Genomic DNA, 25,085 nt, shown 5'->3' on the forward strand with positions numbered 1-25,085 from the left:
GGGATGGACCCTAAATCCAATGACTGATCTCCTTATAGAGAAAGGAGGGGGAGATTTGAAACACAGAGACACACAGGGAGGAAGGCCACGTGAAGATGGAGGCAGCTGCAATAATGCAGCTACAAGCCAAGGGCTGCCAGCCACCACCAGGAGCCAGGAGAGGGGCCGGGCGAAGATGCACTCTCAGAACCCCCAGAGAGAATCAACCCTGCTGACACTCTGATTTCAGAGGTTTGGCCTTTGCAAGTTTCAGAGGAGCGATCCTGTTGTTTTAAGCCACCCAGCTTGTGGTCATTTGTTACAGCAGCCTTGGGTCATGAATACACCTGTGATGGTGGGTTGGTTGTGGGGCTGGGACCCACCTGGAGGTCGGGGGAGAGACAGTGCTCAGAACTGGAGGACACACTGCTGGGAGGACCCGGGTTGATATCAGGGTGAGCTTCCCTGTGACAAGCCTGAGCTAGAGAGAGGTGAGAGCAGAAGCCTGAAGACCCCTCTTTCCTTAGGGCTCTCTCAGCCAGCGCTGTCCAGCAGAATTTTCAGCAGCGATGGAGATAGTCCGTTCCACGCCTCCAGCCACACATAGCTCCTGACCACTTGATATGCAGTTTGTGCAAACAAGAACCTGAATTTTATTCTCAGGCAGTGACCAAGGCTGTAGAAACCTCAGCGCATGGTACCAGTCATCATTTTCTCTCTGAATATTTTTCTTCCTCCTCTTTACTCCTCCAGCTCTCTTTGCCCCATTATCTCAGCTCAGAAGGAAGACAAGCCACTGAGGTGGGCGTCGGGGGGAGCCTGCCACATGGCCACCGAGAATGAAGACAGTGTCCTGAGCTTGGAGGGGACAGAGCAGTCAAGCGACCAGCCCCAAGTCACACAGCAGGTCACAGGAAAAACATTCCCAAGGCCAATGGCCATTTCCTTCCTTGCCTGATCATCGTTCCATCCCAACCCTCCACCCCTAGACTCACAAACCCTGTTTCTGGGCCTGCAGTGAGCTTTGTGCCCCTCTCCCGTCAACAGCAGCAGCTCCTCCTTAGCCAAGTGGGACGGGCAGGACTGGGCTGTTCCGAGGGCTCGCAGGTGAGAATTTCACAGAAAGGGCACTGGCGGATGGGTGAGGTGTGGGCTGGGTGCCTCTTTCACAGGAGCCTGGAGGTGGGAGGAGGGCAGGGCGGGTGTGGAGCGATCAAAGGGCAAGGACCACGCCTCCGGGCTGGGCGGCACCCTCTCTTTGGCTTGGAGAGTTCCCAGAGCAGAACAGGCCTACAAAACCATCCTCGCTTAGATGAGAAGGAGGCAGCGCAGAGGGGTGGCCTCCATTGGTGGGGAGACTACCACGGGCATCCTCAGAGCCCCAGGCCCCCAGTGCCCTGTGGAGTCGTTGATCCCAGTCTCCTGATGGGCGGAGTGTCCATTTTCCAGCTCCCGAGACCTGCCCCTCCCCTGCCGGCCCCCGACCCCCACCCCGAGACTCACTTGAACTGGGGGCTGTCCCTGCACAGCTCCACGTTGGGGCGCCGGGTCCGGCACTCCAGCCTCGTCTGCGCCACCTTCAGCGGGCACTCCTTGGCCATGATGGACCTTTCCAGCAGCATGATGGTGCTCTCTGTCTGGAAGATCTCCTGCAGCGTCTGCGGGGAACATTTGCGGTATCAGAAGGAACCTGACCTTGCACTTGTGTGCTTAGTCGCTCTGTCCTGTCTGACTCTTTGCCACCCCGTAGATCGCAAGCCGCCAGGCTCCTCTGTCCATGGGGATTCTCCAGGCAAGAATACTGGAGGGGGTTGCCATGCCCTCCTCCAGGGGAATCTTCCCAACCCAGGGATCGAACCCAGGTCTCCCGCACTGCAGGCAGATTCTGCACCCTCTGAGCCACCAGGGAAGAACTTGCCCTTAACCAACCATAAGTACCCCCCAGAACTGAGTGTACTGAAACAGCACACGCCACTGTGCATAAAACGGCCACTCTCTTCCCTGTCATCTCCGGCAGCTATAGACCTAGGTATGAGCAGTTCTGGTTTTCATGGTGCCCTTCACCTGCGAGAAGGTTCTTTAGTGGTGGACTGCGCTGACACCCCTCCCAGACTTGACAGGACCCAATGGGGAGGTAATGGCAACCCACTCCAGTATTCTTGACTGGGAAATCCCCTGGACAGAGGAGCCTCACGGGCTAAAGTCCCTGGGGTCACAAAGGAGTCGGACACGACTCAGCAACTCAACAACAACAAATAGCGAGGTGCTGTGTGCTCTGTTCTGGACAAGCCTGGAAGGGTACCCTGCCACAGTGTCCCTCAACACCCTTCCTTCAAGTAATCTATGAGCTTGTCTCTCTCCCTCCCTAGCATGTGAGCTGCAAGAGGCCAGGTGCTTTGCTTTATCCATTGCTGCATCCTCTCTACCCATCGCCAGGCACAGAGCTCAGTGCAGAGTGAGGGCTGTCAGAAAAAATACAGCACGCCCAGTTAAATGTGAATTTCAGATCAACAACAAAGCATTTTTAGTACAGTAAGTCCAATTTGTTCCTAAGTCCACAAGGTTAGCCTAGATACCCAATTAACACAATTGGTGATATAGTACTGTGCGATAATAGGTTTATAATACTTTTCACACAAATAATAGGTAAAAAAAAAAACAAAAACATTTTTACTCTTACAGTACAGTACGTTGAAACTACAGTACTACAGTACAACAGCTGGCATACAGGGGTTGGCATCAAGTGAACAGGCAAGAAGAATTACTGACTCAAGGAAGTAGAGGTGGGAGATGGTAGAGCTGAAGGATCGTAAGCAATGGGAGACAGCGTGTGTGCGGAGTCACTTAATCGTGTCCGATTCTTTTCGACACTTTGGACTGTAGCCCAGCAAGCTTCTCTGTCCATGGGATTTTTCAGGCAAGAATACTGGAGTGGGTTGCCATTTCCTCCTCCAGGGGATCTTCCCGACCCAGGAGGGCAAGCTGCAATTTCATTCACTCCCGACGTTAATGGAACGCAAGTTCACATCTTTGAAAGTTCACAACTTGAAGGTTCATATGTAGGGGATTTACTGATATGTCTCAACTATTGCATAACACATACTTACCTTAGAGAGTTGTTTGCTGTTGATCTAAAATTCAAGTGGAACTGGACATCCTGCATTTTTATTTGCTAAATATGGCAACTCTACTCATAGTAGGAGCTCAATAAATATCCATTGAATGAATGAATGAATCACAGTGGGACCTCGAAGTCTAGATTTTTAGTTAGTTCCCCAAGGGTCTTTATGCACACTGAAGTTTTGGACCAGTGTGCCCTGAAATTTATATCGTCCTGTCACAGATTTTAATATGCAGAGAACTGTTACATGTGAGTATACCAGTGCTCCTGAATAGGGTGGGGACTGCAAGTCTAAGACCCTGTCTCACTTTTAGGGACTTTACAATCATACTGTTTTTCTCTTTGACATGAGCGCCGAACAATTGATGCTTTTAAACTGTGGTGTTGGAGAAGACTCTTGAGAGTCCCTTGGAAAGCAAGGAGATCAAACCAGTCCATCCTAAAGGAAATCAGTCCTTTTCCAAAGGAAATCACTGGAAGGACTGATGCTGAAGCTGAAACTCCAATACTTTGTCCACCTGATGCAAAGAACTGACTCACTGGAAAAGACCCTGATGCTGGGAAAGATTGAAGGCAGGAGGAGAAGGGGACGACAGGATGAGATGGTTGGACGGCATCACTGACTCTTTGAACATGAATTTGAGCAAGCTCCAGGAGTTGGTGATGGACAGGGAAGCCTGGCATGCTGCAGTCCATGGGGTCGCAAAGAGTCGTACATGACTGAGTGAATGAACTGAACTGAACTGAATTGATGAAATACTCACAAATCATAACATGACTATTTTAGCTGGCTAGGGCCCATATTTTATGGGCAACAAAAAATTGCTTAAAAGAGATTTTTTTCCCCAAAGAAGTAAAGTCTTGGCTTCCCTATTACCTTAACACATTATTGACTGGAGATGTATGAATATATCTTTTGTCACCCAAACGTTATTGACTGGAGATGTATCAATATGTTTTTTGACAGTGATACAATTCACATCACTGTGTGAAGCTGTTAGAACTTAAAGTTGATCAAAGATTCATTATCCAGCTTCTGACTGTCATTATCATTCACATTTTGCTCCCTTAGGGGTTTTTGACCCAACCTTATATATATTATAAATGCAAGTTTATTACCAAAAATTTTCAAAAGTGATGCATTGCAAAATTTTGAGTAAAGAAGTATTTTTCATTGAATTTTATGCAGATACTTTTTCTGATTGTCTGAGCAACACATATACCAGTATCTTAGAAGATGACAGTTCTTCAGATTATAAATCAGTTGATGTGAATATTAGACCAAAAAAAAAAAGACAAAAAATCTTAGTGATGGATTCTGAAATGGAAAGTGAAAATGAAACTTGTGGTGCTGGAGACGACTTTACAGGTGTGGCTTCTCAGGTGGCACAGTGATAAAGAATCCACCTGCCGATGCAGGAGACACAAAAGACACAGATTCAATCCTTGGGTCAATAAAGATCCCCTGGAGGAGGTCATGGCAGCCCACTCCAGTATCCTTGCCTGGGAAATCCCGTGGACGGAGGAGTCTGGTGGGCTACAGTCCACAGGGTCATAAAGAGTCAGACACGACTGAAGTCGACTTAGCGCACACACACAGGTGACTACTGAATATAATAACCCACAAAGTGTTAGTGAAATAACAGGAGTTAATTTTGGCCAGCCAAAATAAAAATCGCTGGCCACAGGCACTAGTTTCTGGAAAAACCACTCAGCATGCCCTGGTCAATAATGAATTTGCATGTGGCTTAGTCACTCAGTCGTGTCCAACTCTTTGCGACCCTTCGGGCAGTAGCCTGCCAGGTTCCCCTGTCCATGGATTCTCCAGGCAAGAATACTGGGATGGGTTGCCAGGCCCTCCTCCAGGGGATTTTCCCCACCCGGGGATCAAACCCGAGTTTCCTGTGTCTCCTGAAATGGCAGATGGGTTCTTTACCATTGAGCCACCTGGGAAGCCCTACCTTAAGGAAAAAAAAAAGAAGCCTACAAAGTGAACACGTCTCTGTTTCAAGAGAACAAAAGGATGCCCTTTTCCTACTTGGGCTGAGACAGAGGCAGAGTTATCTGAGGGTGGGGTGGGAGGGGGTGCTACACTGCCTCTTTCAAATCCCACCAAGGAGGGAGACTGGCCCCTCACCTGGTCCTCAGTGGGCCACCCAGACCAGAGCAACGCCAGCCACAGGCTGGTTAAACGCTATCCCATAAGAATGTTCCGTGCCCAGCATGTGGGAAGGTAAACACTCCACTGAGTGGGGAGAACAGCTCCTTAGAAGCCCAGGGGATTTTTCTCAGAAACTTACCCTTTGGATATGCAGGTATGCAAAGTTCAGAGAGCGCGCCCAACACAGTATAGAATAAAACTGGGCCTTCCAACCCAGGTGGCCCAGTGGTAAAGAATCCACCCGCCAAGCAGGAGGATTTTTGGCAGGTAGGTTCTTTACTACTGAGCCACATGGGAATCCCCATTATGCTTCATTACAGGATACTCAACACAGTTCCCTGTGCTGTATAGGAGATCCTTGTTATTTTATGTAAAGAAGTGTGTGGACCCTCAACTCACACCACCAAAGTGAAAGTGTTAGTAGCTCAGTGGTGTCCGACTCTTTGTGACCCCATGGACTGTAGCCCACCAGGCTCCTCTGTCCATGGAATTCTCCAGGCAAGAATACCAGAGTGGGTAGCCATCCCCTCCTCCAGGGGGATCTTCCTGACCCAGAGATCAAACCTGGTCTCCTGTATTGCAGGCAGATTTTCTACTGTCTGAGCCAGGGAAGTGTGTATCTGCTCATCCCAAACTCCTCACTTATCCCTCTCGCCACCCCCCCTTCCCCCTTTGGTAACCATAAGTTTGTTTTCTGTGTCTGTGAGTCAGTTTTGTAAATAAGTTTATTTGTATCATAGTTTAGATTCCATGTATAAGGGCCATCATAGGGTATTTGTCTTTCTCTTTCTGATTTACTTAGATTACTTTCTGATTTACTTTCTGATTACTTAGTGTGATAATCTCTAGATCCACCCATGTTGCTGCAAATGGCATTATTTCATTGTTTTTTATGGCTGAGTAGCATTCCATTATCGGAGACGGCAATGGCACCTCACTCCAGTATTTCTGCCTGGAAAATCTCATGGACGGAGGAGCCTGGAAGGCTGCAATCCAGGGGGTCGCTGAGGGTCAGACACGACTGAGCGACTTCACTTTTACTTTTCACTTTCATGCACTGGAGAAGGAAATGGCAACCCACTCCAGTGTTCTTGCCTGGAGAATCCCAGGGACGGGGGAGCCTGGTGGGCTGCCATCCATGGGGCCGCACAGAGTCGGACACGACTGAAGCGACTTAGCAGCAGCAGCAGCAGCAGCATTCCATTATACAGCACAGGTTCTACCCATTCATCTATGCATGGACCTTTAGGTCATTTCCATGTCTTGGCTATTGTGAATAGTGCCACTGTGATCACTGGAGTGCATGTATCTTCTTGAATTCGAGTTTTCTCCAGGAATGGGGTTGTTGGATCATATGGTAACTCTATTTTTAGTTTTTTGAAAAACCTCCATACTGTTTTTCCACAGCGGCGGTACCAATTTATATCCCCACCAACAGTGTAGGAGGGCTCCCTTTTATCCACACCCTCTGTAGATTTTCTGTAGATTTTCTTTGATGATGAAAAGGCCTATCTCTTGACTTTAGCAAAAGGGTGGACATTCATTCACATGCTCAATCATTTCTTCATTCACTCACTAATTTACGGATTCATTGGTTCACTCATTGACTTAACTGTGGATGAGGCACCTATTGGGTGCTAAGCACTGTTGTAGGTAGTGGACACAGCAGTGCACAGAACAGGTAGAAAACACCATCTTCAAGGAGTTACATCCTAGTACAGCGGTCCCCAACCTTTTTGGCACCAGAGACAAGTTTCATGGAAGACAGGTTTTCCATGGACCAGTGAGGCAGGGTATGGTTTCAGGATGCTTCAAGAGCGTTACATTTATTGTGCACTTTATTTCTATCATTATTACATCAGTTCCACCTCAGATCATCAAGCATTAGATCCCCCAGAGGTTGGGGACCCCTGTTCTAGTGGGTTATTTGCCCACTTCTTTAGGCAAGATTTATTAAGCACCTGGGCTTCCCAGATGGTGCTAGTGGTAAGGAACCTGCCCGCCAATGCAGGAGATATAGATTCGATCCCTTGGTCAGGAAGATCCCCTGGAGGAGGGCATGGCAACCCACTCCAGTATTCTTGCCTGGAGAATCCCGTGGACAGAGGAGTCTGGTGGGCTATAGTCCATGGAGTTGCAAAGCGTTGGACACAGCTGAAGTGACTAAGCACGCACACACATTTAGCACCCATAAGCCCTTACTACAACTCCAACCATCTTTGTGCTGTGCTGTGCTAATTTGCTTCAGTCGTGTCTGACTCTTTGCAACCCTATGGAGCCCGCCAGGCTCCTCTTTCATGGGGTTCTCCAGGCAAGAATATTGGAGTGGGTTGTCGTGCCCTCCTCCAGGGGATCTTCCTGATCCAAGGATTGAACCCATGTCTCTTACATTTCCTGCATTGGCAGCTGGGTTCTTTACCACCAGTAGCACCACCTGGGAAGTGACCATCTTTGCCATCACAGAAGTTCAAGTTCCTTTCTTCCTGTTAACAACACAAATTTGAGTGCCTTTAGTGTGCAGGATATTGGTGGGAGATGCCATCACTAGGAGGCATCCAGTACATTTCAGTTTTCTGGGAACTCTCATGTGAGCACAGCAGTGAGGCAGGAAGACAGCAGCTCCCAGAGAAAACTAAAGCTTACTAATTATTTTTCAAACCTGAGGACCACTTCCAGGAGCATGGGGCCAGCCTGTCCTGGCACAGCCTCCCAACACTTGCTCATCTCCCTTGATTGGCAAAGAGCAGCTGCAGGATCCAGAGACTTCTGCAGGCAACAGGCTCCAGTTACATGTTAACACGCCTGCTCTGCTTTCGTTATACGTATCTTTCTATCGTGTGCACGCACTAAGTCACTTCAGTGTCAGAATCTTTGCGACCCTATGGGCTGTAGCCCGCTAGGCTCTGTCTTTGGCATTCTCCAGGCAGGAATACTGGAGTGGGTTGCCATGCCCGCTTCCAGGGGATCTTCCCGACCCAGGGATCAAAACCCACCTCTTTTATGTCTCCTGCATTGGCAGGCGGGTTCTTCACCACTTGCACCACCTGGGAAACCCAGCTACTCTCTACTCCTGGCAAATGCTGTTGGTTTTCCATCCATAGAATAATATAATTACATTTTATGACTTGAATGAAACATGTAAAGTGAGTAACAGCCCAGGTGGTGGGGCGGGGGTGAGGGGGCAGGCAGGTAAAATCAGGAAGGGTAATGGTGAAGGAGGGTGCTAAGGGGCACTATGAAACCCCTTGCCCCCTGTCTCCTCCTCGGGGCTGGCTTTTGGCGGTGTGATGGAGCAGTCGGAACCAACTCTTGCTTTTTCTCCATGCCACCACCCCTTCCCACCCCACCCCACCCCCTAGCATTTCTCGAACAGGCCTGCCTGTGGATTTTCCAGAACAGAAGGGGTTTTCCAGAATTGGCTCTTCTAGAACCCGCTGATGACTCACACCCAAGGCAAATCTGCCCAGGCGGGTCTAAACTCTGCCGAAAAATGTTCCTCCAAACCTCCTGTCCAGCCTCCGTCACTCACAGCCAGGGTCCTCTTCAATGGAAGAGAAAAAAAAAGATATATATACACACACACACTCTCTGTCTAGGGGGCAGCCCCTGATGCCTACTACAGTCCTTCCAGCCTGTGCACCTCCAAAAGCCCTGGGGGCAGTGACTCAGCTTCCAGAAGTTTGAGGAATGTGACCCCCAAGGGGCAGGAGGCAGAGACCACCTGGGCTGACCAGAGGCAGGGGCTGGAGACAGAACAGCCTTGGCCTTCAGGCTCAGCAGGAAGCTAAGGTGCCAAGACTGAGCTCTGAGCTCTGAACTCCAGGGCAGCCTGGTCCCAAATTCCATGATGTCCCCCAAGGAGAAGAGCTTGGAGTCCGAGAGGGTAATCCACATATCCCAGCGTGTCCACTCCTGGTCTATACTATATACACTGAAGGAGCTCAAGACCACTCTGGAACATATGTGTCAAGGAGGCTCAGTGAGCCGGCAGCACCCGGCTGCCTGTGACCACAGAGACGGACATGTGAAAAATGGTAAATGAGCAGGTGGAGGATTTTGGCAGCCCATAGATGGATTAACCTCACATCCAGAGGGACAATGCAAGGTGAGGAACTGGGAAACAGAATGAGCTATTTGACACAATCCCTTTTGAGAAAAGTAAAGATCCTTGCACAAGCAATGGCAATCCATGTTTTGTAAGAACACATTTAAATGGGTGGCAGAGGAGGAGTGGTTAGGTTGCATCTGACTCAATGGACATGAATTTGAGCAAACTTTGGGAGATAGTGAAGGACAGAGGAGCCTGGTGTGCTGCAGTCCATGGGGCTGCAAAGAGTCAAACACGACTGAGTGACTGAACAACATTTAAATCAACAGGTCAACATTCTTTAAAGAGGTCATATTCATTCATTCGTTCAAATAGTCCCTGACCGCAAGGTCATCTATGAGAGAATGGGAGTTACCCTGAAGTTTAGGGATAAAAGGGTATAAACAAGGAAATAAGGGGCTTTGTACAAACACATGTGCCAGGAGCCAAGAGGTATGATAAACTTACCTCTCTTCCCCAGGATCAAAAGAGGAGAAAAAATCCCCATAATCCTATCAGAGCTAAGGTTTCTTTTTAAAATAACTTTTCTAAGGGAGAAATTCTATTAAAGAGAAAATGCTATCTAATTGTACTGTGCTGTGCCTCACTCAGTCATGTCCGACTCTTTGCGACCCCGTGGACTGTAGCCCACCAGGCTCCTCCGTCCATGGGATTCTCCAGGCAAGAATACTGGAGTGGGCTGCCATTTCCTTCTCCAGGGGATCTTCCCAACTCAGGGATCGAACCCGGGTCTCCCACATAATGGGTGTTAATTCTTGCAATTTGTTTGCCCATTAGCATTATCTGGACAGTTTTTTAAACTGCAGCTGTCTGCCCCCCTCCACCAGAGGTTCAGATTTCATTGGCCCCGGATGCAGTGGGTGTCAAAAGGCTTCAGGAACTCCCTAAAGGTGCAGCCAGAGTCAGGAAACACTGATGCGGGAGATAAGAGATGTGCAAATGCTAAAGAGTCCCAAGGGGAAGGAGATGGATTGAGGACTCTGGTTAGGGACTTGGAGGTGCAACTCAAGACTGCCCATCTTGGCAGGAAAACCCCAAGTGGAGTCACGGGAGTAATTTCATCCCTTGAAGATATTTTTGGAGATGCGCATGTGGGTGACCTGTGCACGATGGGCTTGGGTTTCCAGCAAGGGGCCTGGGGGAAAAGAGGCTGCCTCATCACAGGGTTTTCAAGTTTCTGGGGGAAATTTGACATCAGCAATTGGAAATCCTGGTTCTCAGCCCAGAGCTGTGCCCTTGTTCCACACTGTGGTTGCCTAGGCGATCCAGACCCCGGCCCAGGCAGGCAGGAAGCTCAGAGCACAGGCAGCCTTGCCGGGCAAGTCTGTACATGCTCTGTGGCTCAGAATCGCTCAGACCCAAGGCGCCTGTTATATGCATGTGGGCACACACGCGCGCGCGCACACACACGGAATGAGTGTCTCGAACATCTTCACCACCCTCTGCAGGGGGAAGAAGATAGAGGTGTTTGAGACATTCAATTACCCACTCACCTACCTACCTGCCCGTGGAGCTGGTGTATCTCACAATCCACATCTAACCCAGCATGCTCCCACCACAGGGCCTTTGCAGGGACTGTCCCCACTGCCAGGGATGCTCCTTCCCCAGATCTCCACATGGCTCATTCCCTCACACCCTTCTGGTTATGGCTAAAATGCCCAGAAGACCTTTCTCTGATCATTTCCTTTAAACTTACAACCGCCAAACCGGCCAGCACTCCCAACTGTTCAAATTCTGCTTTCTTTTCTCTATAGTCCTTATACCTTCTGACATACTGTGCTTTATTCATTAAAGAGCCTCTTGATGAAGGTAAAAGAGGAGCGTGAAAGAGCTGGCTTAAAAGTCAACATTCAAAAAACAAAGATCATGGCATCCTGTCCCATCACTTCATGGCAAATAGATGGGGAAACAATGGAAACAGTCTTTATTTTATTAGCCCAAGACTTTATTTTCTTGGACTCCAAAATCACTGTGGATGGTGACTGCAGCCATGAAATTAAAAGACGCTTGCTCCTTGGAAGAAAAGCTATGACAAACCTAGACAGCATATTAAAAAGCAGAGACAAAGGTCCATATAGTCAAAGCTATGGTTTTCCCAGTAGTCATGTACACATTTAGGCTGCGAGTCATGTGAGAGTTGGACCATAAAGAAGGCTGAGAGCCGAAGAATTGATGCTTTTGAACTATGGTGTTGGAGAAGACTCTTGAGAGTCCCTTGGACAGCAAGGAGATCAAACCAGTCAATCCTAAAGGAAATCAACCCTGAATGTTTATTGGAAGGACTGATAATGAAGCTGAAGCTCCAGCTGTTTGGCCACCTGATGCAAAGAGCCGACTCACTGGAAAAGACCCTAATGCTGGGAAAGATTGAAGGTGGGAGAAAAAGGGGGTGACAGAGGAGATGGTTGAATGGCATCATGGATTCAATGGACATGAGTTCGAGCAAACTCTGGGAGATAGCAAAGGACAGGGAAGCCTGGTATGCTGCAGTCCATGGGATCGCAAAGAGTCGGACATCGAGCTACTGAACAACAACAACTCATTAATGTTGTCAATCATCCTCTACCAGGGAGTAAGCTCCATGTGGGGAGGGATTTTTGTTTTGCTGTCTGCTGAATCCCCCACTGCCTAAACCAATCAGTGCCTGGGACATAGTAATAATATCACCTAACACTTAAAATAGTGCTGACAGCATGCCAGGCATTTTGCTAAAAGCTGTATATATTGACCAATTGCTCAGTCATTCAGTGGTATCCAACTATTTGCGACCCCGTGGACTGCAGCCCGCCAGGCTCCTCTGCCCATGGAATTTTCCAGGTAAGAATACTGGAGTGGGTTGCATTTCCTATTCCAGGGCATCTCAGGGATAGAACCCGAGTATCCTGACTCAGGGATAGAACCTGAGTCTCCTGCATTAGTAGGCAGATTCTCTGCCGCTGTGCCATCTGGGAAGCCCACTGACCAATTAGTAGATACTTAATGAACACTTCCTCTCTGGATGGACCAATGCTCACCATGAGGTGTTTGCTTAACTAGAAAGCAGAGACATTGGCACCAGACAACCTGAATCTCTCCAAATCCCAGCCCCAGCACATCCAAGTTGGGTGACCTTAAGCAAGTGTCCTAGGCTCTATGAGCCTTTCTAGTAAAACGGGGATCACAGCCACTCCATAGAGTGGAGGTGAGGCTATTGTGCCAGGCCTGGGAGAAGGAGCTCTTGGGAACCTTAGCAAGTATATAAAGCCCTTCACTGCTGGCACGCAAAGCTAGCGACACTCCTTTGTGGTAACTTGAAAAGCATTGGCACCAAGTCCTGCTCTTCCCAAAGCAAGCCCATGCCTGTGTGTGCGTGTTCCTCCCACAAACACGCCCTGCAAAAAGCCATCGTGCCCCTCCTTCCATCTTCCCTTGGCCAGCTAGAGAGCTCTAGCCCTCCTTCCCTGTTTGCCTTTCTCCCCAGTCCCTGAGCTGGGGAAGCCTCCTGGGGCAGGACGAAGGGCTGCCTGCTGTGGGATTGGCCCAGGTGCTCAGCCCATGGGAGGAGTCTCCGCAGCCTTGGCCCAAAGCTGGAACTCAGTTGGGAAGGAGGGTCCCCAGGCCCTAGACTGAGAAAGGGGTAGTTCTAAGCCTCCTGTGTGCCAGGCATAAGGGGCAAGGAAGGCAGGTCCCTTCAGCTCACTGAGTCCCTCTGCAGTCACACAGATCTAGGTTCAAATCCCAGCTCCAGCTCTTCCCCACTGTGTGCTCTTCAACGGGTCGCTTACCCTCTCTGTGCCGTATATATTCGTGTATTCAACATCCACTGAGCCTCTTCACTCGCAGCCCCATCTATGGGGCCAGACACTGTACGGGGCACTTGTTCTTTTTGTTGTTGTTTGGTTGCTAAGCCTTGTCCGACCCTTTGCGACCCCATGGACTGTATATCCATGGAATTCTCCAGGCCAGAAAGCTGGAGTGGGTAGTCAGTCCCCTTCTCCGGGAGATCTTCCCAACCCAGGGATTGAACCCAGGTCTCCCACATGGCAGGCGAATTCTTTACCAGGGAAGCCCAAAATACTGTAGTGGGTTGTCATTTCCTTCTCCAGGAGATCTTCCCAACCCAGGGACAGAACCCCCATCTTGTGCTTGGCAGGCAGATTCTTTACCATGCAGTCACCTGGGAAACCCATGCTTTTATTATCATGCTATAAAGTTAGCATAATAATAATAAATCACCCACCAGGTTACCATGCAGATCAAATGAGATACTGTATATAAAATGCTGAGTCCAGTGCGGGCATGTGCCATGAGGCTGTCCCTCCTGCCCGCCCTACGCCCAGCTCCCATCCTGCAGTGTTCAGTCCCTCAGGAGACTTTTCCTTTGGGATAATTGTTGTTTAATGTCAGACAATAGGAAACTCAGAGTTTGTCTCTGCAGGCGACTTCAGTCCCCTCAGACGTCCAGTCCAGGGCTCAACTTCCATCAACCCACTTATTAGGGTGTAAGGGGTCAGGGCAGGGGTTGCCTGTGCAGTGGAGGAGGAGTGTCCTCTTTCTCAGCTTCTAGAATTCGGCTCAGGGAGGGTCAAGGTAGAAGGTGGGTCAGTCCTCCAACCCCCAACCCCCCAGCCTCGCCTGAGGAACCAAAGAGCTTTCTGTTCACAACACCCCTCTACCTTCCCAATGCCCCACTCTCCTCCCCACCCCCTGCCCCAGCTCCAGGCAGATTCCCAGCCATGGGGGCCTCTTTGCAGGGTGTCTTGGAGGTAAGAGTCCTGGGCAGGAAGTCAGGAGACTGGGGTCCCATCCAAGCCCTAACACAAACCAGCTGTGGAACTCACACCTCGCTCAGAGCCCTGGGCTGTGGGGGCCTCAATTTCCTTATCCAGCAAATGGGGACTCAAGACCTGGCTCCCTCACCAGTTAGGGCGCTGTAAGTGCTCCTGGACCAAGCTCAAGCTCTAATCCATCACCCATCACCTCCGCGAGCCCGGAGCCACGTCCTCTGAGATCCAGTCTGACAGCTGTCGTTAGTAGCTGCAGGTGTGGCTGTGTGTGTGCACGTGTGTGTATGTGCAGGGGTGTCTGTGTCTGGGATCAACCCCCCTCAGATGTCTGGGGGTCCCAGCACAGAGCCTTCTGGAGCACCTTGAAGATGCTGCAGACAGGCGACACATTTTTCTCTAAAGCTCTGGGTGGTAGATATTTTCCGCTTTAGGAGACGTATAGTTTCTGTCACATACAGTCTCTGAGTTTCTGAGCTCAACTCAGCCAAGGCAGTGCACAATTAACCCCGGACAACACAGAAATGTATGGGGGAATCTGTGTTCCAATAAAACTTTATTTACAAAAACAGTCAGGGGAGGGGCAGATTTGGCCCCGGGGCTGGTAGTTTGATGGGCTTCCCAGGTGGCTCAGTGGGTAAAGAATCCACCTGCCAATGCAGGAGATGCAGGATTGATCCTTGAGTCAGGAAGATCCCCTGGAGAAGGGAATGGCAACCCAGTCCAGTATTCTTGCCTGGAGAATCCCCTGAACAAGGAGCCTGGCGGGCTACAGACCAATGGGGGTCTCAAAGAGTTAGACACGACAGAGCATGCACACAGGCCGTATCTCATCACAGAGGAAGTCCTGATCCCTCTAAGCCTCCCATCACGCACAAGGCTGCTGCTCCTTCGAGGTTTCCCACGTTCAGAGAGTAATTTCTCCAACAGCTTTGCTACTCAAGGAGTGGTCTGCGGACCACTGCATGGCTGGTCTCTGAGTGCTGGTCATACATGCAGAGTCTCAGGCCCCACCCCAGACCTCCCAAGGTGCTGCGCATTTTAACAAAATGCTGAGCTGACCACACGCACGGTAAAGCTTTAAAGCTGAAGGACATGGTCGGGTTTGTTGTTTGAGGCAGATCTCTCCGGCTGCCGTTAGGAGGGTGGGCAGAGGGCACAAAGCTGGGAAGAAGATAGCCCGCGAGGAACTGAGAGGCAGGAGGGCCCACACAGAGTCCAGATGGAGAGACACAGAGGGAACAAGGTCACAAGGGGATACGACGGGCAAAATGTGGCATGCTGTAATGGTCGGAGTGTGCCAAGGGAGGAAGCGCCAGCCCCTAAAATCAGAAGGCTGCTGTTCAAAGGCCAGCACCACACCACTGAGCACATGGGCTTGGCAAATGGCCAAACCTCTCTGGGCCTCAGTTTCCCCATCTGTATAATGGAGATAATAACAATATCTACCTCAGAGGGTGACTGTGAGGATTAATTCAGGTACCCCGTGCTAAGCACAATGGCTGCACTAACAAGCACTCTGTAGACCTCAGCACTTTCTATCCATCCACCCATTCATCCATGTATCCACCTATGTACCCATCCATCCATGCCTATATCCACCTATGTACCCATCCGTCCATCCATATATCCACCTTTGTACCTATCCATCCATCCATCCATCTATCCATCCATCCATCCATCCATCCATATATCCACCTACGTACCCATGCATCCATCCATATATCCACCTTTGTACCTATCCATCCATCCATCCATCTATCCATCCATCCATCCATCCATCCATATATCCACCTACGTACCCATCCATCCATCCATATATCCACCTACATACCCATTCATCCATCCACCCATCCATCCATATATACACGTACATATCCATCCATCCATGTATCCACCTTTGTACCTATCCATCCATCCATCTATCCATCCATCCATCCATATATCCACCTACGTACCCATCCATCCATCCATATACCCACCTACATACCCATCCATCCATCCACCCATCCATCCATATATACACCTACGTATCCATCCATCCATGTATCCATCCATGTCTACCTATCTTCTACCTTTTATCCTTTCTTTTAAAAAATATTTATTTATTTGGCCGCACAGGGTCTTATTTGTGGCACACAGCATGTGGAATCTGGTTCCCTCACTAGGGATCAAACCAGGCCCCCTGCATTGGGAGCACGGAGTCTTAGCCACTAGACCACCAGGGAATTCCCTTTCTTTTAAAAAAGTCAAACCTTAATGCCAGGAGACCAAGTCTTCTCAGTCTTGGTGCTATTGATATTTGGGGCAGGGTTATTCTGTTATTCTGCACTGTAGGGTGTTTAACTGCATTCCTGGTCTCTACCCACTGGGTGCCAATAGCAGCCCTTCCCAAGTCGTAACGACCAAAAATTCTCCAAACATTGTCAGATGTTCCCTGGTATAAAATCGTCCCATTGGAGGGCACTGATCTAGATATTATCGTTGTTGTTGTTGTTAGCCTGTGTTGGTGGGAGCAGGGAAGATGCTCACACTGACTTAAAGAATAAACTCTGGAGCAGAACACCTAGATTCAAATCCTGACTCTGCCATTTACTAGCTACAGTGGTAAGGGCTTTCAGTTCAGTTCAGTTGCTCAGTCGTGTCCGACTCTTTGCGACCCCATGAATCGCAGCACGCCAGGCCTCCTTGTTCATCACCAGCTCCTGGAGTTCACTCAGACTCACGTCCATCGAGTCAGTGATGCCATCCAGCCACCTCATCCTCTGTCGTCCCCTTCTCCTGCCTCCAATCCCTCCCAACATCAGAGTCTTTTCCAATGAGTCAACTCTTCGCATGAGGTGGCCAAAGTACTGGAGTTTCAGCTTTAGCATCATTCCTTCCAAAGAAATCCCAGGGCTGATTTCCTTTAGAATGGACTGGTTGGATCTCCTTGCAGTCCAAGGGACTCTCAAGAGTCTTCTCTAACACCACAGTTCAAAAGCATCAATTCTTTGGCACTCAGCTTTCTTCACAGTCCAACTCTCACATCCATACATGACCACAGGAAAAACCATAGCCTTGACTAGACGGACCTTAGTCAGCTCTGCTTTGAATATGCTATCTAGGTTGGTCATAACTTTTCTTCCAAGGAATAAGCGTCTTTTACTTTCATGGTTGCAGTCACCATCTGCAGTGATTCTGGAGCCCCAAAAAATAAAGTCTGACACTGTTTCCACTGTTTCCCCATCTATTTCCCATGAAGTGATGGGACCAGATGCCATGATCTTCGTTTTCTGAATGTTGAGCTTTAAGCCAACTTTTTCGCTCTCCTCTTTCACTTTCATCAAGAGGCTTTTAGCTCCTCTTCACTTTCTGCCATAAGGGTGGTGTCATCTGCATATCTGAGGTAAGGGCTTTAGGAAAACATTTGTCCTGTTCCTCATCTGTAAAAATAATCCCTAAAAATAATCCCTTCTTCACAGGGTTGTTGGCAACCCACTCCAGTATTCTTGTCTGGGAAATTTCATGGACAGGGGAGCCTGGTGTGCTCCAGTCCATGGGGTTGCAAAGAGCCAGACATGACTGAGCATGCACACCACACACACACACACACACACATATACACACACAGGGTTGTAGGAGGGAAAATGAGTTAATGTTAGAAAAGCACTTAGAACTCTAGCTGCACGGAGTGAGGTTAATATGCCTCTTGTGATGGAGAGTTTTTTCTTTCACCTTCTTCTTGCAACAGGATGACAAACTAGATGATGATCACCCACATTCAGACCTTGTGAGGGACCAGCTGATGGCAAACCCCAAGTCCCAGGCTTGGGGAAACAGTTAAGTCCTGACTGGAAATGGTCTTTGGCCCCAGATGGCAAGGTACATCCTTGCTAGGCGTGCTGAGGACGAAACCAACCTCAGCTCAGTGGAAAAGTGCTCTGATGTTCCTGGCTGGAACAGAAATCCACCCAAGGGCTTTGAAAGGGGGGACGCTTTTGGCAGTGGTGTTGGTCCTTTCAAAATATCTGCCTGCATCTTGTGACAGCAGACAAAGCCTCCAGGGCTGGGAAATTATTTTTGATGTGAAGGGAAAAAGAGGGATTTAGCAGTTCCAGCCAGCTTTAGGCTTCTGCATGCTTTGTGCAACCTTGCAAATTTATTGTTTTCCAAATTGCGTGCAGCCAAGGGGTTTCCAAGGAGATGCCTGACTCAGGGCAGTTTCCCCAGCTTCGGAAGGCAGAAAGCAGCTTGGAATCCTTTTTCTGGTCAAATGGTGGAAGATTTTCAACTGCAGCTGAGCCCAGGGGCAAGAGCTAGTGGAGGAGGGCTCCAGAGGGACTTGGCCAGAAATGCAAGTCGTGAAAGACCCAGAGCGGTGAGTCTCAAACTCGGCCCACTTGATGTCTGGGGCCACAGCTTCGTTGTCGGGAGGGTGGACTATCTTGTGCATCGACGTGTTTAGCAGCATCCCTGGATCCCACCCACTATTTGTGTCTGTTAGGAGCACCCTGCCCCCTTCCCGCTCCACATGGCAAGCTGTAACAACCAAAATGTCTCCAGACGTTGGCAAGTGCCACTGGGGAGTAAATTCAGCCAGGGTGAGAATTACTACTCTGAGGAGAGACGTTGAGTCAACCCTACTCACAGTTGTTTCCATCCAGAGTCTGCCTTCAGACAATGCCAGACCAGTACACATACCAGCTGCTCAGAGGTCATCTGGGGTCAGGTGTCCTGAAAGTCCTGGAAGGGCGGAGGCTCCCTGCTACAGAGGACACTTGTACAATTCTCTGAAAATTCATGGGCATCCAGTATCTCAGGCCCTCAACCATCTTCTTAATGCTTATCACAATTTTCATTAATGAGGTTTTAACTTATTTTAAAAACATATTTATCTATTTATTTGGCTTCACTGTGTCTTAGTTGCAGTACTCAAATTCTTAGTTTTGGCACGTGGGATCTAGTTCCCGGAGTGAACTCAGGCCCCGTGCATTGGGAACCCAGAGTCTTAGCCACTGGACCACCGTGAAAGTTCCTACTTTAAAAAAAAAAGGTCTGTCCCACTGGAACATAGGGCTTCGCTGGTGGGGCAGTGGTAAAGAATCCACTTGCCAGTGCAGGAAATGCAGGAGACATGGGTTCAATCCCTAGGTCTGGAAGATTCCCCTGGAGAAGGAAATGACAACTTATACCAGTATTCTTGCCTGGGAAATTCCATGGATGGAGGAGCCCAGCAGGCTACAATTTCTGGGGTAGCAAAAGAGTCGGACACGACTTAGTGACTAAACAACAAACTAGAACATAAGCCCATAGGCAGGGCCCACTGGACCCCATGCTCCTAACTCAGAGTCTAGCACACCGGATGTGCTTTTAGTAAATACTGGGTTAGCCAAAGAGTTTGACCGGGATTTTCTGCAAGATGCTAACGAACTTTTTTGGCTAAACCAATACTTCTCAGGGAGAGAGGATTGGATTAGCAAACACTTATTGCACATTTGCACCTGGCTGGCACACTTGGAGGACTGGTAGAAACTTGGATGTCTGGACCCCAGAGTTTCTGAGTCAGGATGTCCAGGATGGGACCCAAGGATGTGCACTTCCTTCTAACAAGTTCCCAGATGATACTGATGCAGTTGGTTCAGGACCGCACCTTGAGAACCGCTGGTCTGAATGCTGATCCTTTCATTCTCAACCTTGGCTGGGGTGTTTAAAAGGTTGGATACCCAGGCTACATCCCAACCAATCAAGTCACAATCCCTAGAGATGCGGGTGATTCCAATGTGTGAATGTTGAGAATTGCTCAGCTGTATCTTTTCCTGGGCAAACTCGGGGAGGCAGTGAGGGACAGGGAAGCCTGGTGTGCTGCAGTCGATGGGGTCGCAAAGAGCTGGACATGACTTAGCAACTGAACAACAGCAATATTTTCTTTTCATCCTCACAAGATTATTCCTCTCTCAGAGATTAGGAAACTGAGATTCATAGGAGTTAGTTAGTTTACCAGATGCAACTCTGGTCTTTAGATCCCAGAGGCCATATCCTTTCAGTTTGCTTGTCCCTCCCTGTCAGCACAGGTTATAAATCAGACCACAGGTTGGTTAGTTTGTTTTACCATTTTTACAGTTAATAGTCATTGAGCACTTACGAAGTGACCAGTGTGGATGCTCTTATTCCCAGAGCAAACGTTTGCTAACCATTATTGCTCCCATTTGACTGAGACACAGAGAGGTAGGGCAACCTGACCTTGGCCACGTAGTTAGGAAGTGCTGGAGCCAGAAGTGAACCCAACCATCTTCACTGCACTGTGGGGGCTCACGTGTGGGAGAAGCATGTGGAGATGGAAGGGGAGACTGGACCAGGAGGCAAGCCCATGTGCAAGCCAGGAGTGGAGGTGAGGCTGGGCAGCGGGTCTCAAGGAGGCAAGGAGCTGAGGACCCAAAGAGGGAGACGCCACAACTTGGAAGAAACTTGGAGACTGTTGGCACACACCCGTACTCAGGAGGCACCCAGGCAGCCCTCTGCCTCCTCCGGGCTGCATCTGACTGTCTTCTTGTCTCAGCAGAAGCCAATCCCAGGGATTGCCCTGCCTATGGCTTCCAGTCAAAGCATATGATTGGCTAATACCAACTGCAACGTGCAGTCCTAGCTTCCCTGAGCATCAGTGGTTCACAAAGTGAGCTCAAAACACCCTCATTAGTACCATCCCCAGCTCCAGCCCTGGCCGTGCTGACCTTGCTCATTTTCTCCCTACTCTCCTGTCTGGTCCCTCCAGCTTGCGGCATTTGTTGGCTGCCTTCCCAGTTCTGGACCTTGCCTCTGTGTTCCTGACTCCAGCAGCATCTCTCTCACTTGGCACAGTGTCAGCGTGAACAGATAACTGGTAGACATGGCACCCCCTCCATCACCTCACCATTTGGCACAGTCCTCAGAGACACCTGTATCTAAGCTCTCATGGACCCCCTCATGCTGGGTGTCCCCAGGCACACCCCGCCCCCGACCCCGCAAAAAACAGTGATGAGACCTGAGCCCACATGACACTAGGGAACCGCTGATTCCTGCTGGTACTAAGGTGAGCATCAGGCAGAGACCGACTGCACGTGGGGCTTTTCCTGGCGGTTACCTTGCCATATCCACATACCCACAAGGGCTCGATGGCTCAGCAGTGTCCGACTCTGTGCCACCTATGGACTGTAGCCCACCAGGCTCCTCTGTCCAGGGGATTCTCCAAGCAAGAAAAACGGAGTGGGTTGCCATTCCCTCCTCCAGGGGATCTTCCCGACCCAGGGATCCAACCTGCATCTCTTGTGTCTCTTGCATTGGCAGGGGAATTCTTTACCACTGCACCACCTGGAAAACCCCTAGTTATTTAATCTATTTCTTCAAATCAATGCCCTTTTCAGCCTTGAACAAATGTATTTGAAATGGCACCTTTATAGTATTGCCATATGTAGAAAGGGATTCCTTGGTAACTCAGCTGGTAAAGAATTCACCTACAATGCAGGAGACCCTGGTTCATTTCCTAGGTCAGGAAGATTCACTGCAGAAGGGATAGGCTACCCACTCCGGTATTCTTGGGCTTCCCGGTGGCTCAGCTGATAAAGAAACTGCCTGCAATGAGGGAGACCTGGGTTCAATCCCTGGGCTGGGAAGATTCCATGGAGAAAGGAATGGTTTCCCAGTCCAGTATTGTGGCCTGGAGAATTCCATAGACTCTATAGTCCATGGGGTCACAAAGAGTCAGACACAGCTGAGCGATTTTCACATATGTAGAAAACGAGTATCTCCTGCCATAGATCGAGGGTCCCATCGTGGTAGAGAAGATGGGAAAAGACCTTAATTTCAAAGGGTCAGTGCAGCCTGAGACTTGAAGTCTGCCTGGAAAGGGAGATTCCCAAACAAAAGAGAGATGGCAAAGACAGACTAGGGTCACATCAGGCCTCATTGCTCGACACTATTGGAAAGACTGATGGAAGAAACTGGAAACAAGAACATTCTCAGTAGCCACGATGGTCTTTAAGGCCTGGCCCGTCCACTTCTCACCAGCCTATCCACCGAGGCACAGGGGCAGGCAGGCCGGCTCCCCAGATCTTGTGCTCGGCGGTTATGGAAACGAGCTGTCAGGAGCTTGGCTGCTGGCTCTGGTGCTGGAAGGGATCCGACTGCTTGCGAAGCACAAAAGCGTTTCCCACTCCACCATGGGGTCCAAGCCTCGTTGGACAAACAGAGGGGCTGGCAGCAGGCACTGAGGCCCTCAGATGGTGACTGCAGGCCCTCACCCCTGTAGATAGCGCACACCCTACTGCCCCCCACACTCCTGGGGGAGGAGAGGTTCTGCTGGTGTTAATGACCAATTGGAAGTCAAAACCCCAAAGAAACTTCAGAGTGAAAGCAGAAACCTTTCAAGGTGAAAACTCAGAGCCCCTGTGTTCTCTACAGTCCTTTCCAGGCTTGGCTGCTTTCTTGCATTTCCTCCAATGTACAGAGCAGATGTGGAAAAAGATGGGAAAAAAAAATGGAAAGAGTTGCAGATTTTATTTTCTTGGGCTCCAAAATCACTTCAGACAGTGACTGCAGCCATGAAATTAGAAGACGCTTGCTCCTTGGAAGAAAAGTTAAGACCAACCTAGACGGCATATTAAAGAGCAGAGACATCACTTTGCCAACAAAGGTCTGTATAGTCAAAGCTATGGTTTTTCCAGGAGTCATGTATGGATGTGAGAATTGGACCATAAGAAAGGCTGAGCGCTAAAGAATTAATGCTTTGGAAGTGTGGTGTTGAAGATTCTTGAGAGTCCCTTGGACAGCAAGGAGATCAAACCAATCAATCCTAAAGGAAATCAACCCTGAATATTCATTTGAAAGACTCATGCTGAAGCTGCAGCTCCAGTACTTTGGCCACCTGAGGCGAAGAGCCTACTCAGTGGAAAAGACCCTGATGCCGGGGAAGATTGAGGGCAAGAGGAGAAGGGAACTGTTGATGAATATTAGAGTTGTTGTGGTGTATCAATATGATACCTACCACGGGTAGTACCTATCAATACAATACAGTATCCATTCAAGACATATAAGACTCAGGAACAAGAAGGAACAAACTAGGGATCTCAACTATGGTGAATGGAAAAAGGCCTAATGAAAGAAGAGTGGCTAGGGTATGGTGCCCTTTATGTAATTATTCTGGAAAATGCAAACTAATCAGTAGTGATGGAAAGCAGATCAGTGGTTGTGTTGGGTATGGGGGTGGGGATCAGGAGGGAGAGATGACCAGGGACACAAGGGAATCTTTTCATATGTTCACTACCTTGCTTGAGATAGCAGCTTCATGACTTATGTGTGTCAAAGCTTCTCAGATTCTGCACTTGAAACATAAGTTAATTACATGTCAAGTAAAAATAGAGCTGTTAAAAGGAAAACATGAGGATCCAAATAATATGTGGGCCAAGTTTAACCCCTGGACTACAAGCATTTATCCTCTGATTTTAAATCCCCTCCAGGGACTTCCCTGGTAGTCCAGCGGTTAAGATTTCACTTTCTCTTGCAGGGGATGAGGGTTCAGTCCTTGGTCAGGGAGCTAAGATTCCACGTGCCTCGTGGTCAAAAAATCAAAAGGTAAAACAGAAGCAATATTGTAACACATTCAGTGAAGACTTTAAAAATGGTCTACATTAAAAAAAGAAAATCTTTAAAAAAAAAAAAGAAAAACCACTCCACCCGCATTTCCTTAGACTTCATCAGGCACCATGCATTTTGGGAGGCACTGAGGTTGCAAAGGCATGGTGAGAAATTCCCATGACAGCAGCGGTGCAGAGAGGCCTGGCCAAGGTGAAGATGGAGGCAGAGCCTGTCACCTGTATTCTCCAGTTAGACTCTCAAGGTTTCCTGCAGAATCTAAAGCAATTGAACTTTTCCTCTCTGTAAATCTAGTCGTCCTATTGAAGGATCGAATGCCCTCTCAAAAAGCTGCCAGCCCATCAGCTGGCAACATCAAAAGCGAGCAGAGCACTTAGAAGGCCTCAGCAATGGTCCAGGCAAGAAACGATGGAGGCTCAGGTCCGAGTGGAAGCAGAGGAGGAGGGAGGAGTGACGAGCTTCTGAAATTGGAACCAATAGGATTTACTGATGGAGAGGATGGGGGCATGGGAGAGAAAGAGCGGCATCCAGGTGGACTCTGAGATTCAGGATTGAGCCCTGGAAGCTTCTGGACGCATCTAGAAGTGAGAGCTACCAACTGAGATGGGGGAAGGGGCTCCAGGTGAAGGAGAGTGAACAGGAAAGTTCCCAGCTTGAAAGCTGGCTCATTCTGTTTGCTACAGGAAAGCCTTCAGCCAAAGGGGTGGGGGGAGGGGTGCCGTGAGGTTGGGGGGAAGGGAGGTAGAAGGGGGAGGCTGCTGAGCAGCAGCAGAGAAATCCGATTCCTCTCTCTAACATCCAGTCAAAGCTAAGCTTCTGCCTTATCGTGACTCCCCAGCTCCTAACGTCATTCGCTCCCACCACATTAGTAATCAAGATGGAAAATGAGATTTTGATTCAAAGGCATGCATCTCGGAGGGGCGGCAGAAGCTCCAGAGGGACATATACATCTGCATAAATCCGGGAAGATCTTTGTGGCAGGCTGAGCCGGCCTGAGCCGGCGGATCCCTCCAGGAAGGAACGGCTGGGCTTGGAAGTAAAATGCAATTAGAGAAGATCTGATTAGAATGGGATGACTGCGCCTTGCCTCTTGGAAAGATTGGGTTCCCCCGATATTTTTGAGTCTGGAAGAGAGAGGTAGGAGGAAGTGGTGAGAGAAGAGAAGCAAACAGCTCAAAATCGTCAAGATCAACTTGCTCTGCAGCGTGCGCTCTTGCCTGCTTCTCGCCAGCAGCACTGGGGACCCCGGAGGTTGTTCACAGCGCAGATTCTCAGGCTCAACTCCAGACCCTCTCGGTCAGGATCTGCATTTCGATGCAATCCCCAGGCAACATGGGTGATTACAGC

General features: G+C 49.3%; 1 protein-coding gene across 1 annotated transcript in view; it reads right to left on the bottom strand.

Annotated features, from left to right (window-relative positions):
- Positions 1 to 25,085, bottom strand: part of TEKT5 (tektin 5) — a 47,624-nt gene that overhangs the window by 1,798 nt on the left and 20,741 nt on the right. Inside the window, exon 6 of the mRNA XM_004020767.4 lies at positions 1,483 to 1,637. Within this exon, the coding sequence (XP_004020816.1) occupies positions 1,483 to 1,637 (155 nt within the window). The remainder of the gene's footprint in view (positions 1 to 1,482; positions 1,638 to 25,085) is intronic.

Source organism: Ovis aries, chromosome 24, assembly GCF_016772045.2.
Source record: "Ovis aries strain OAR_USU_Benz2616 breed Rambouillet chromosome 24, ARS-UI_Ramb_v3.0, whole genome shotgun sequence".
In the NCBI taxonomy this organism is placed as follows: domain Eukaryota; kingdom Metazoa; phylum Chordata; class Mammalia; order Artiodactyla; family Bovidae; genus Ovis; species Ovis aries.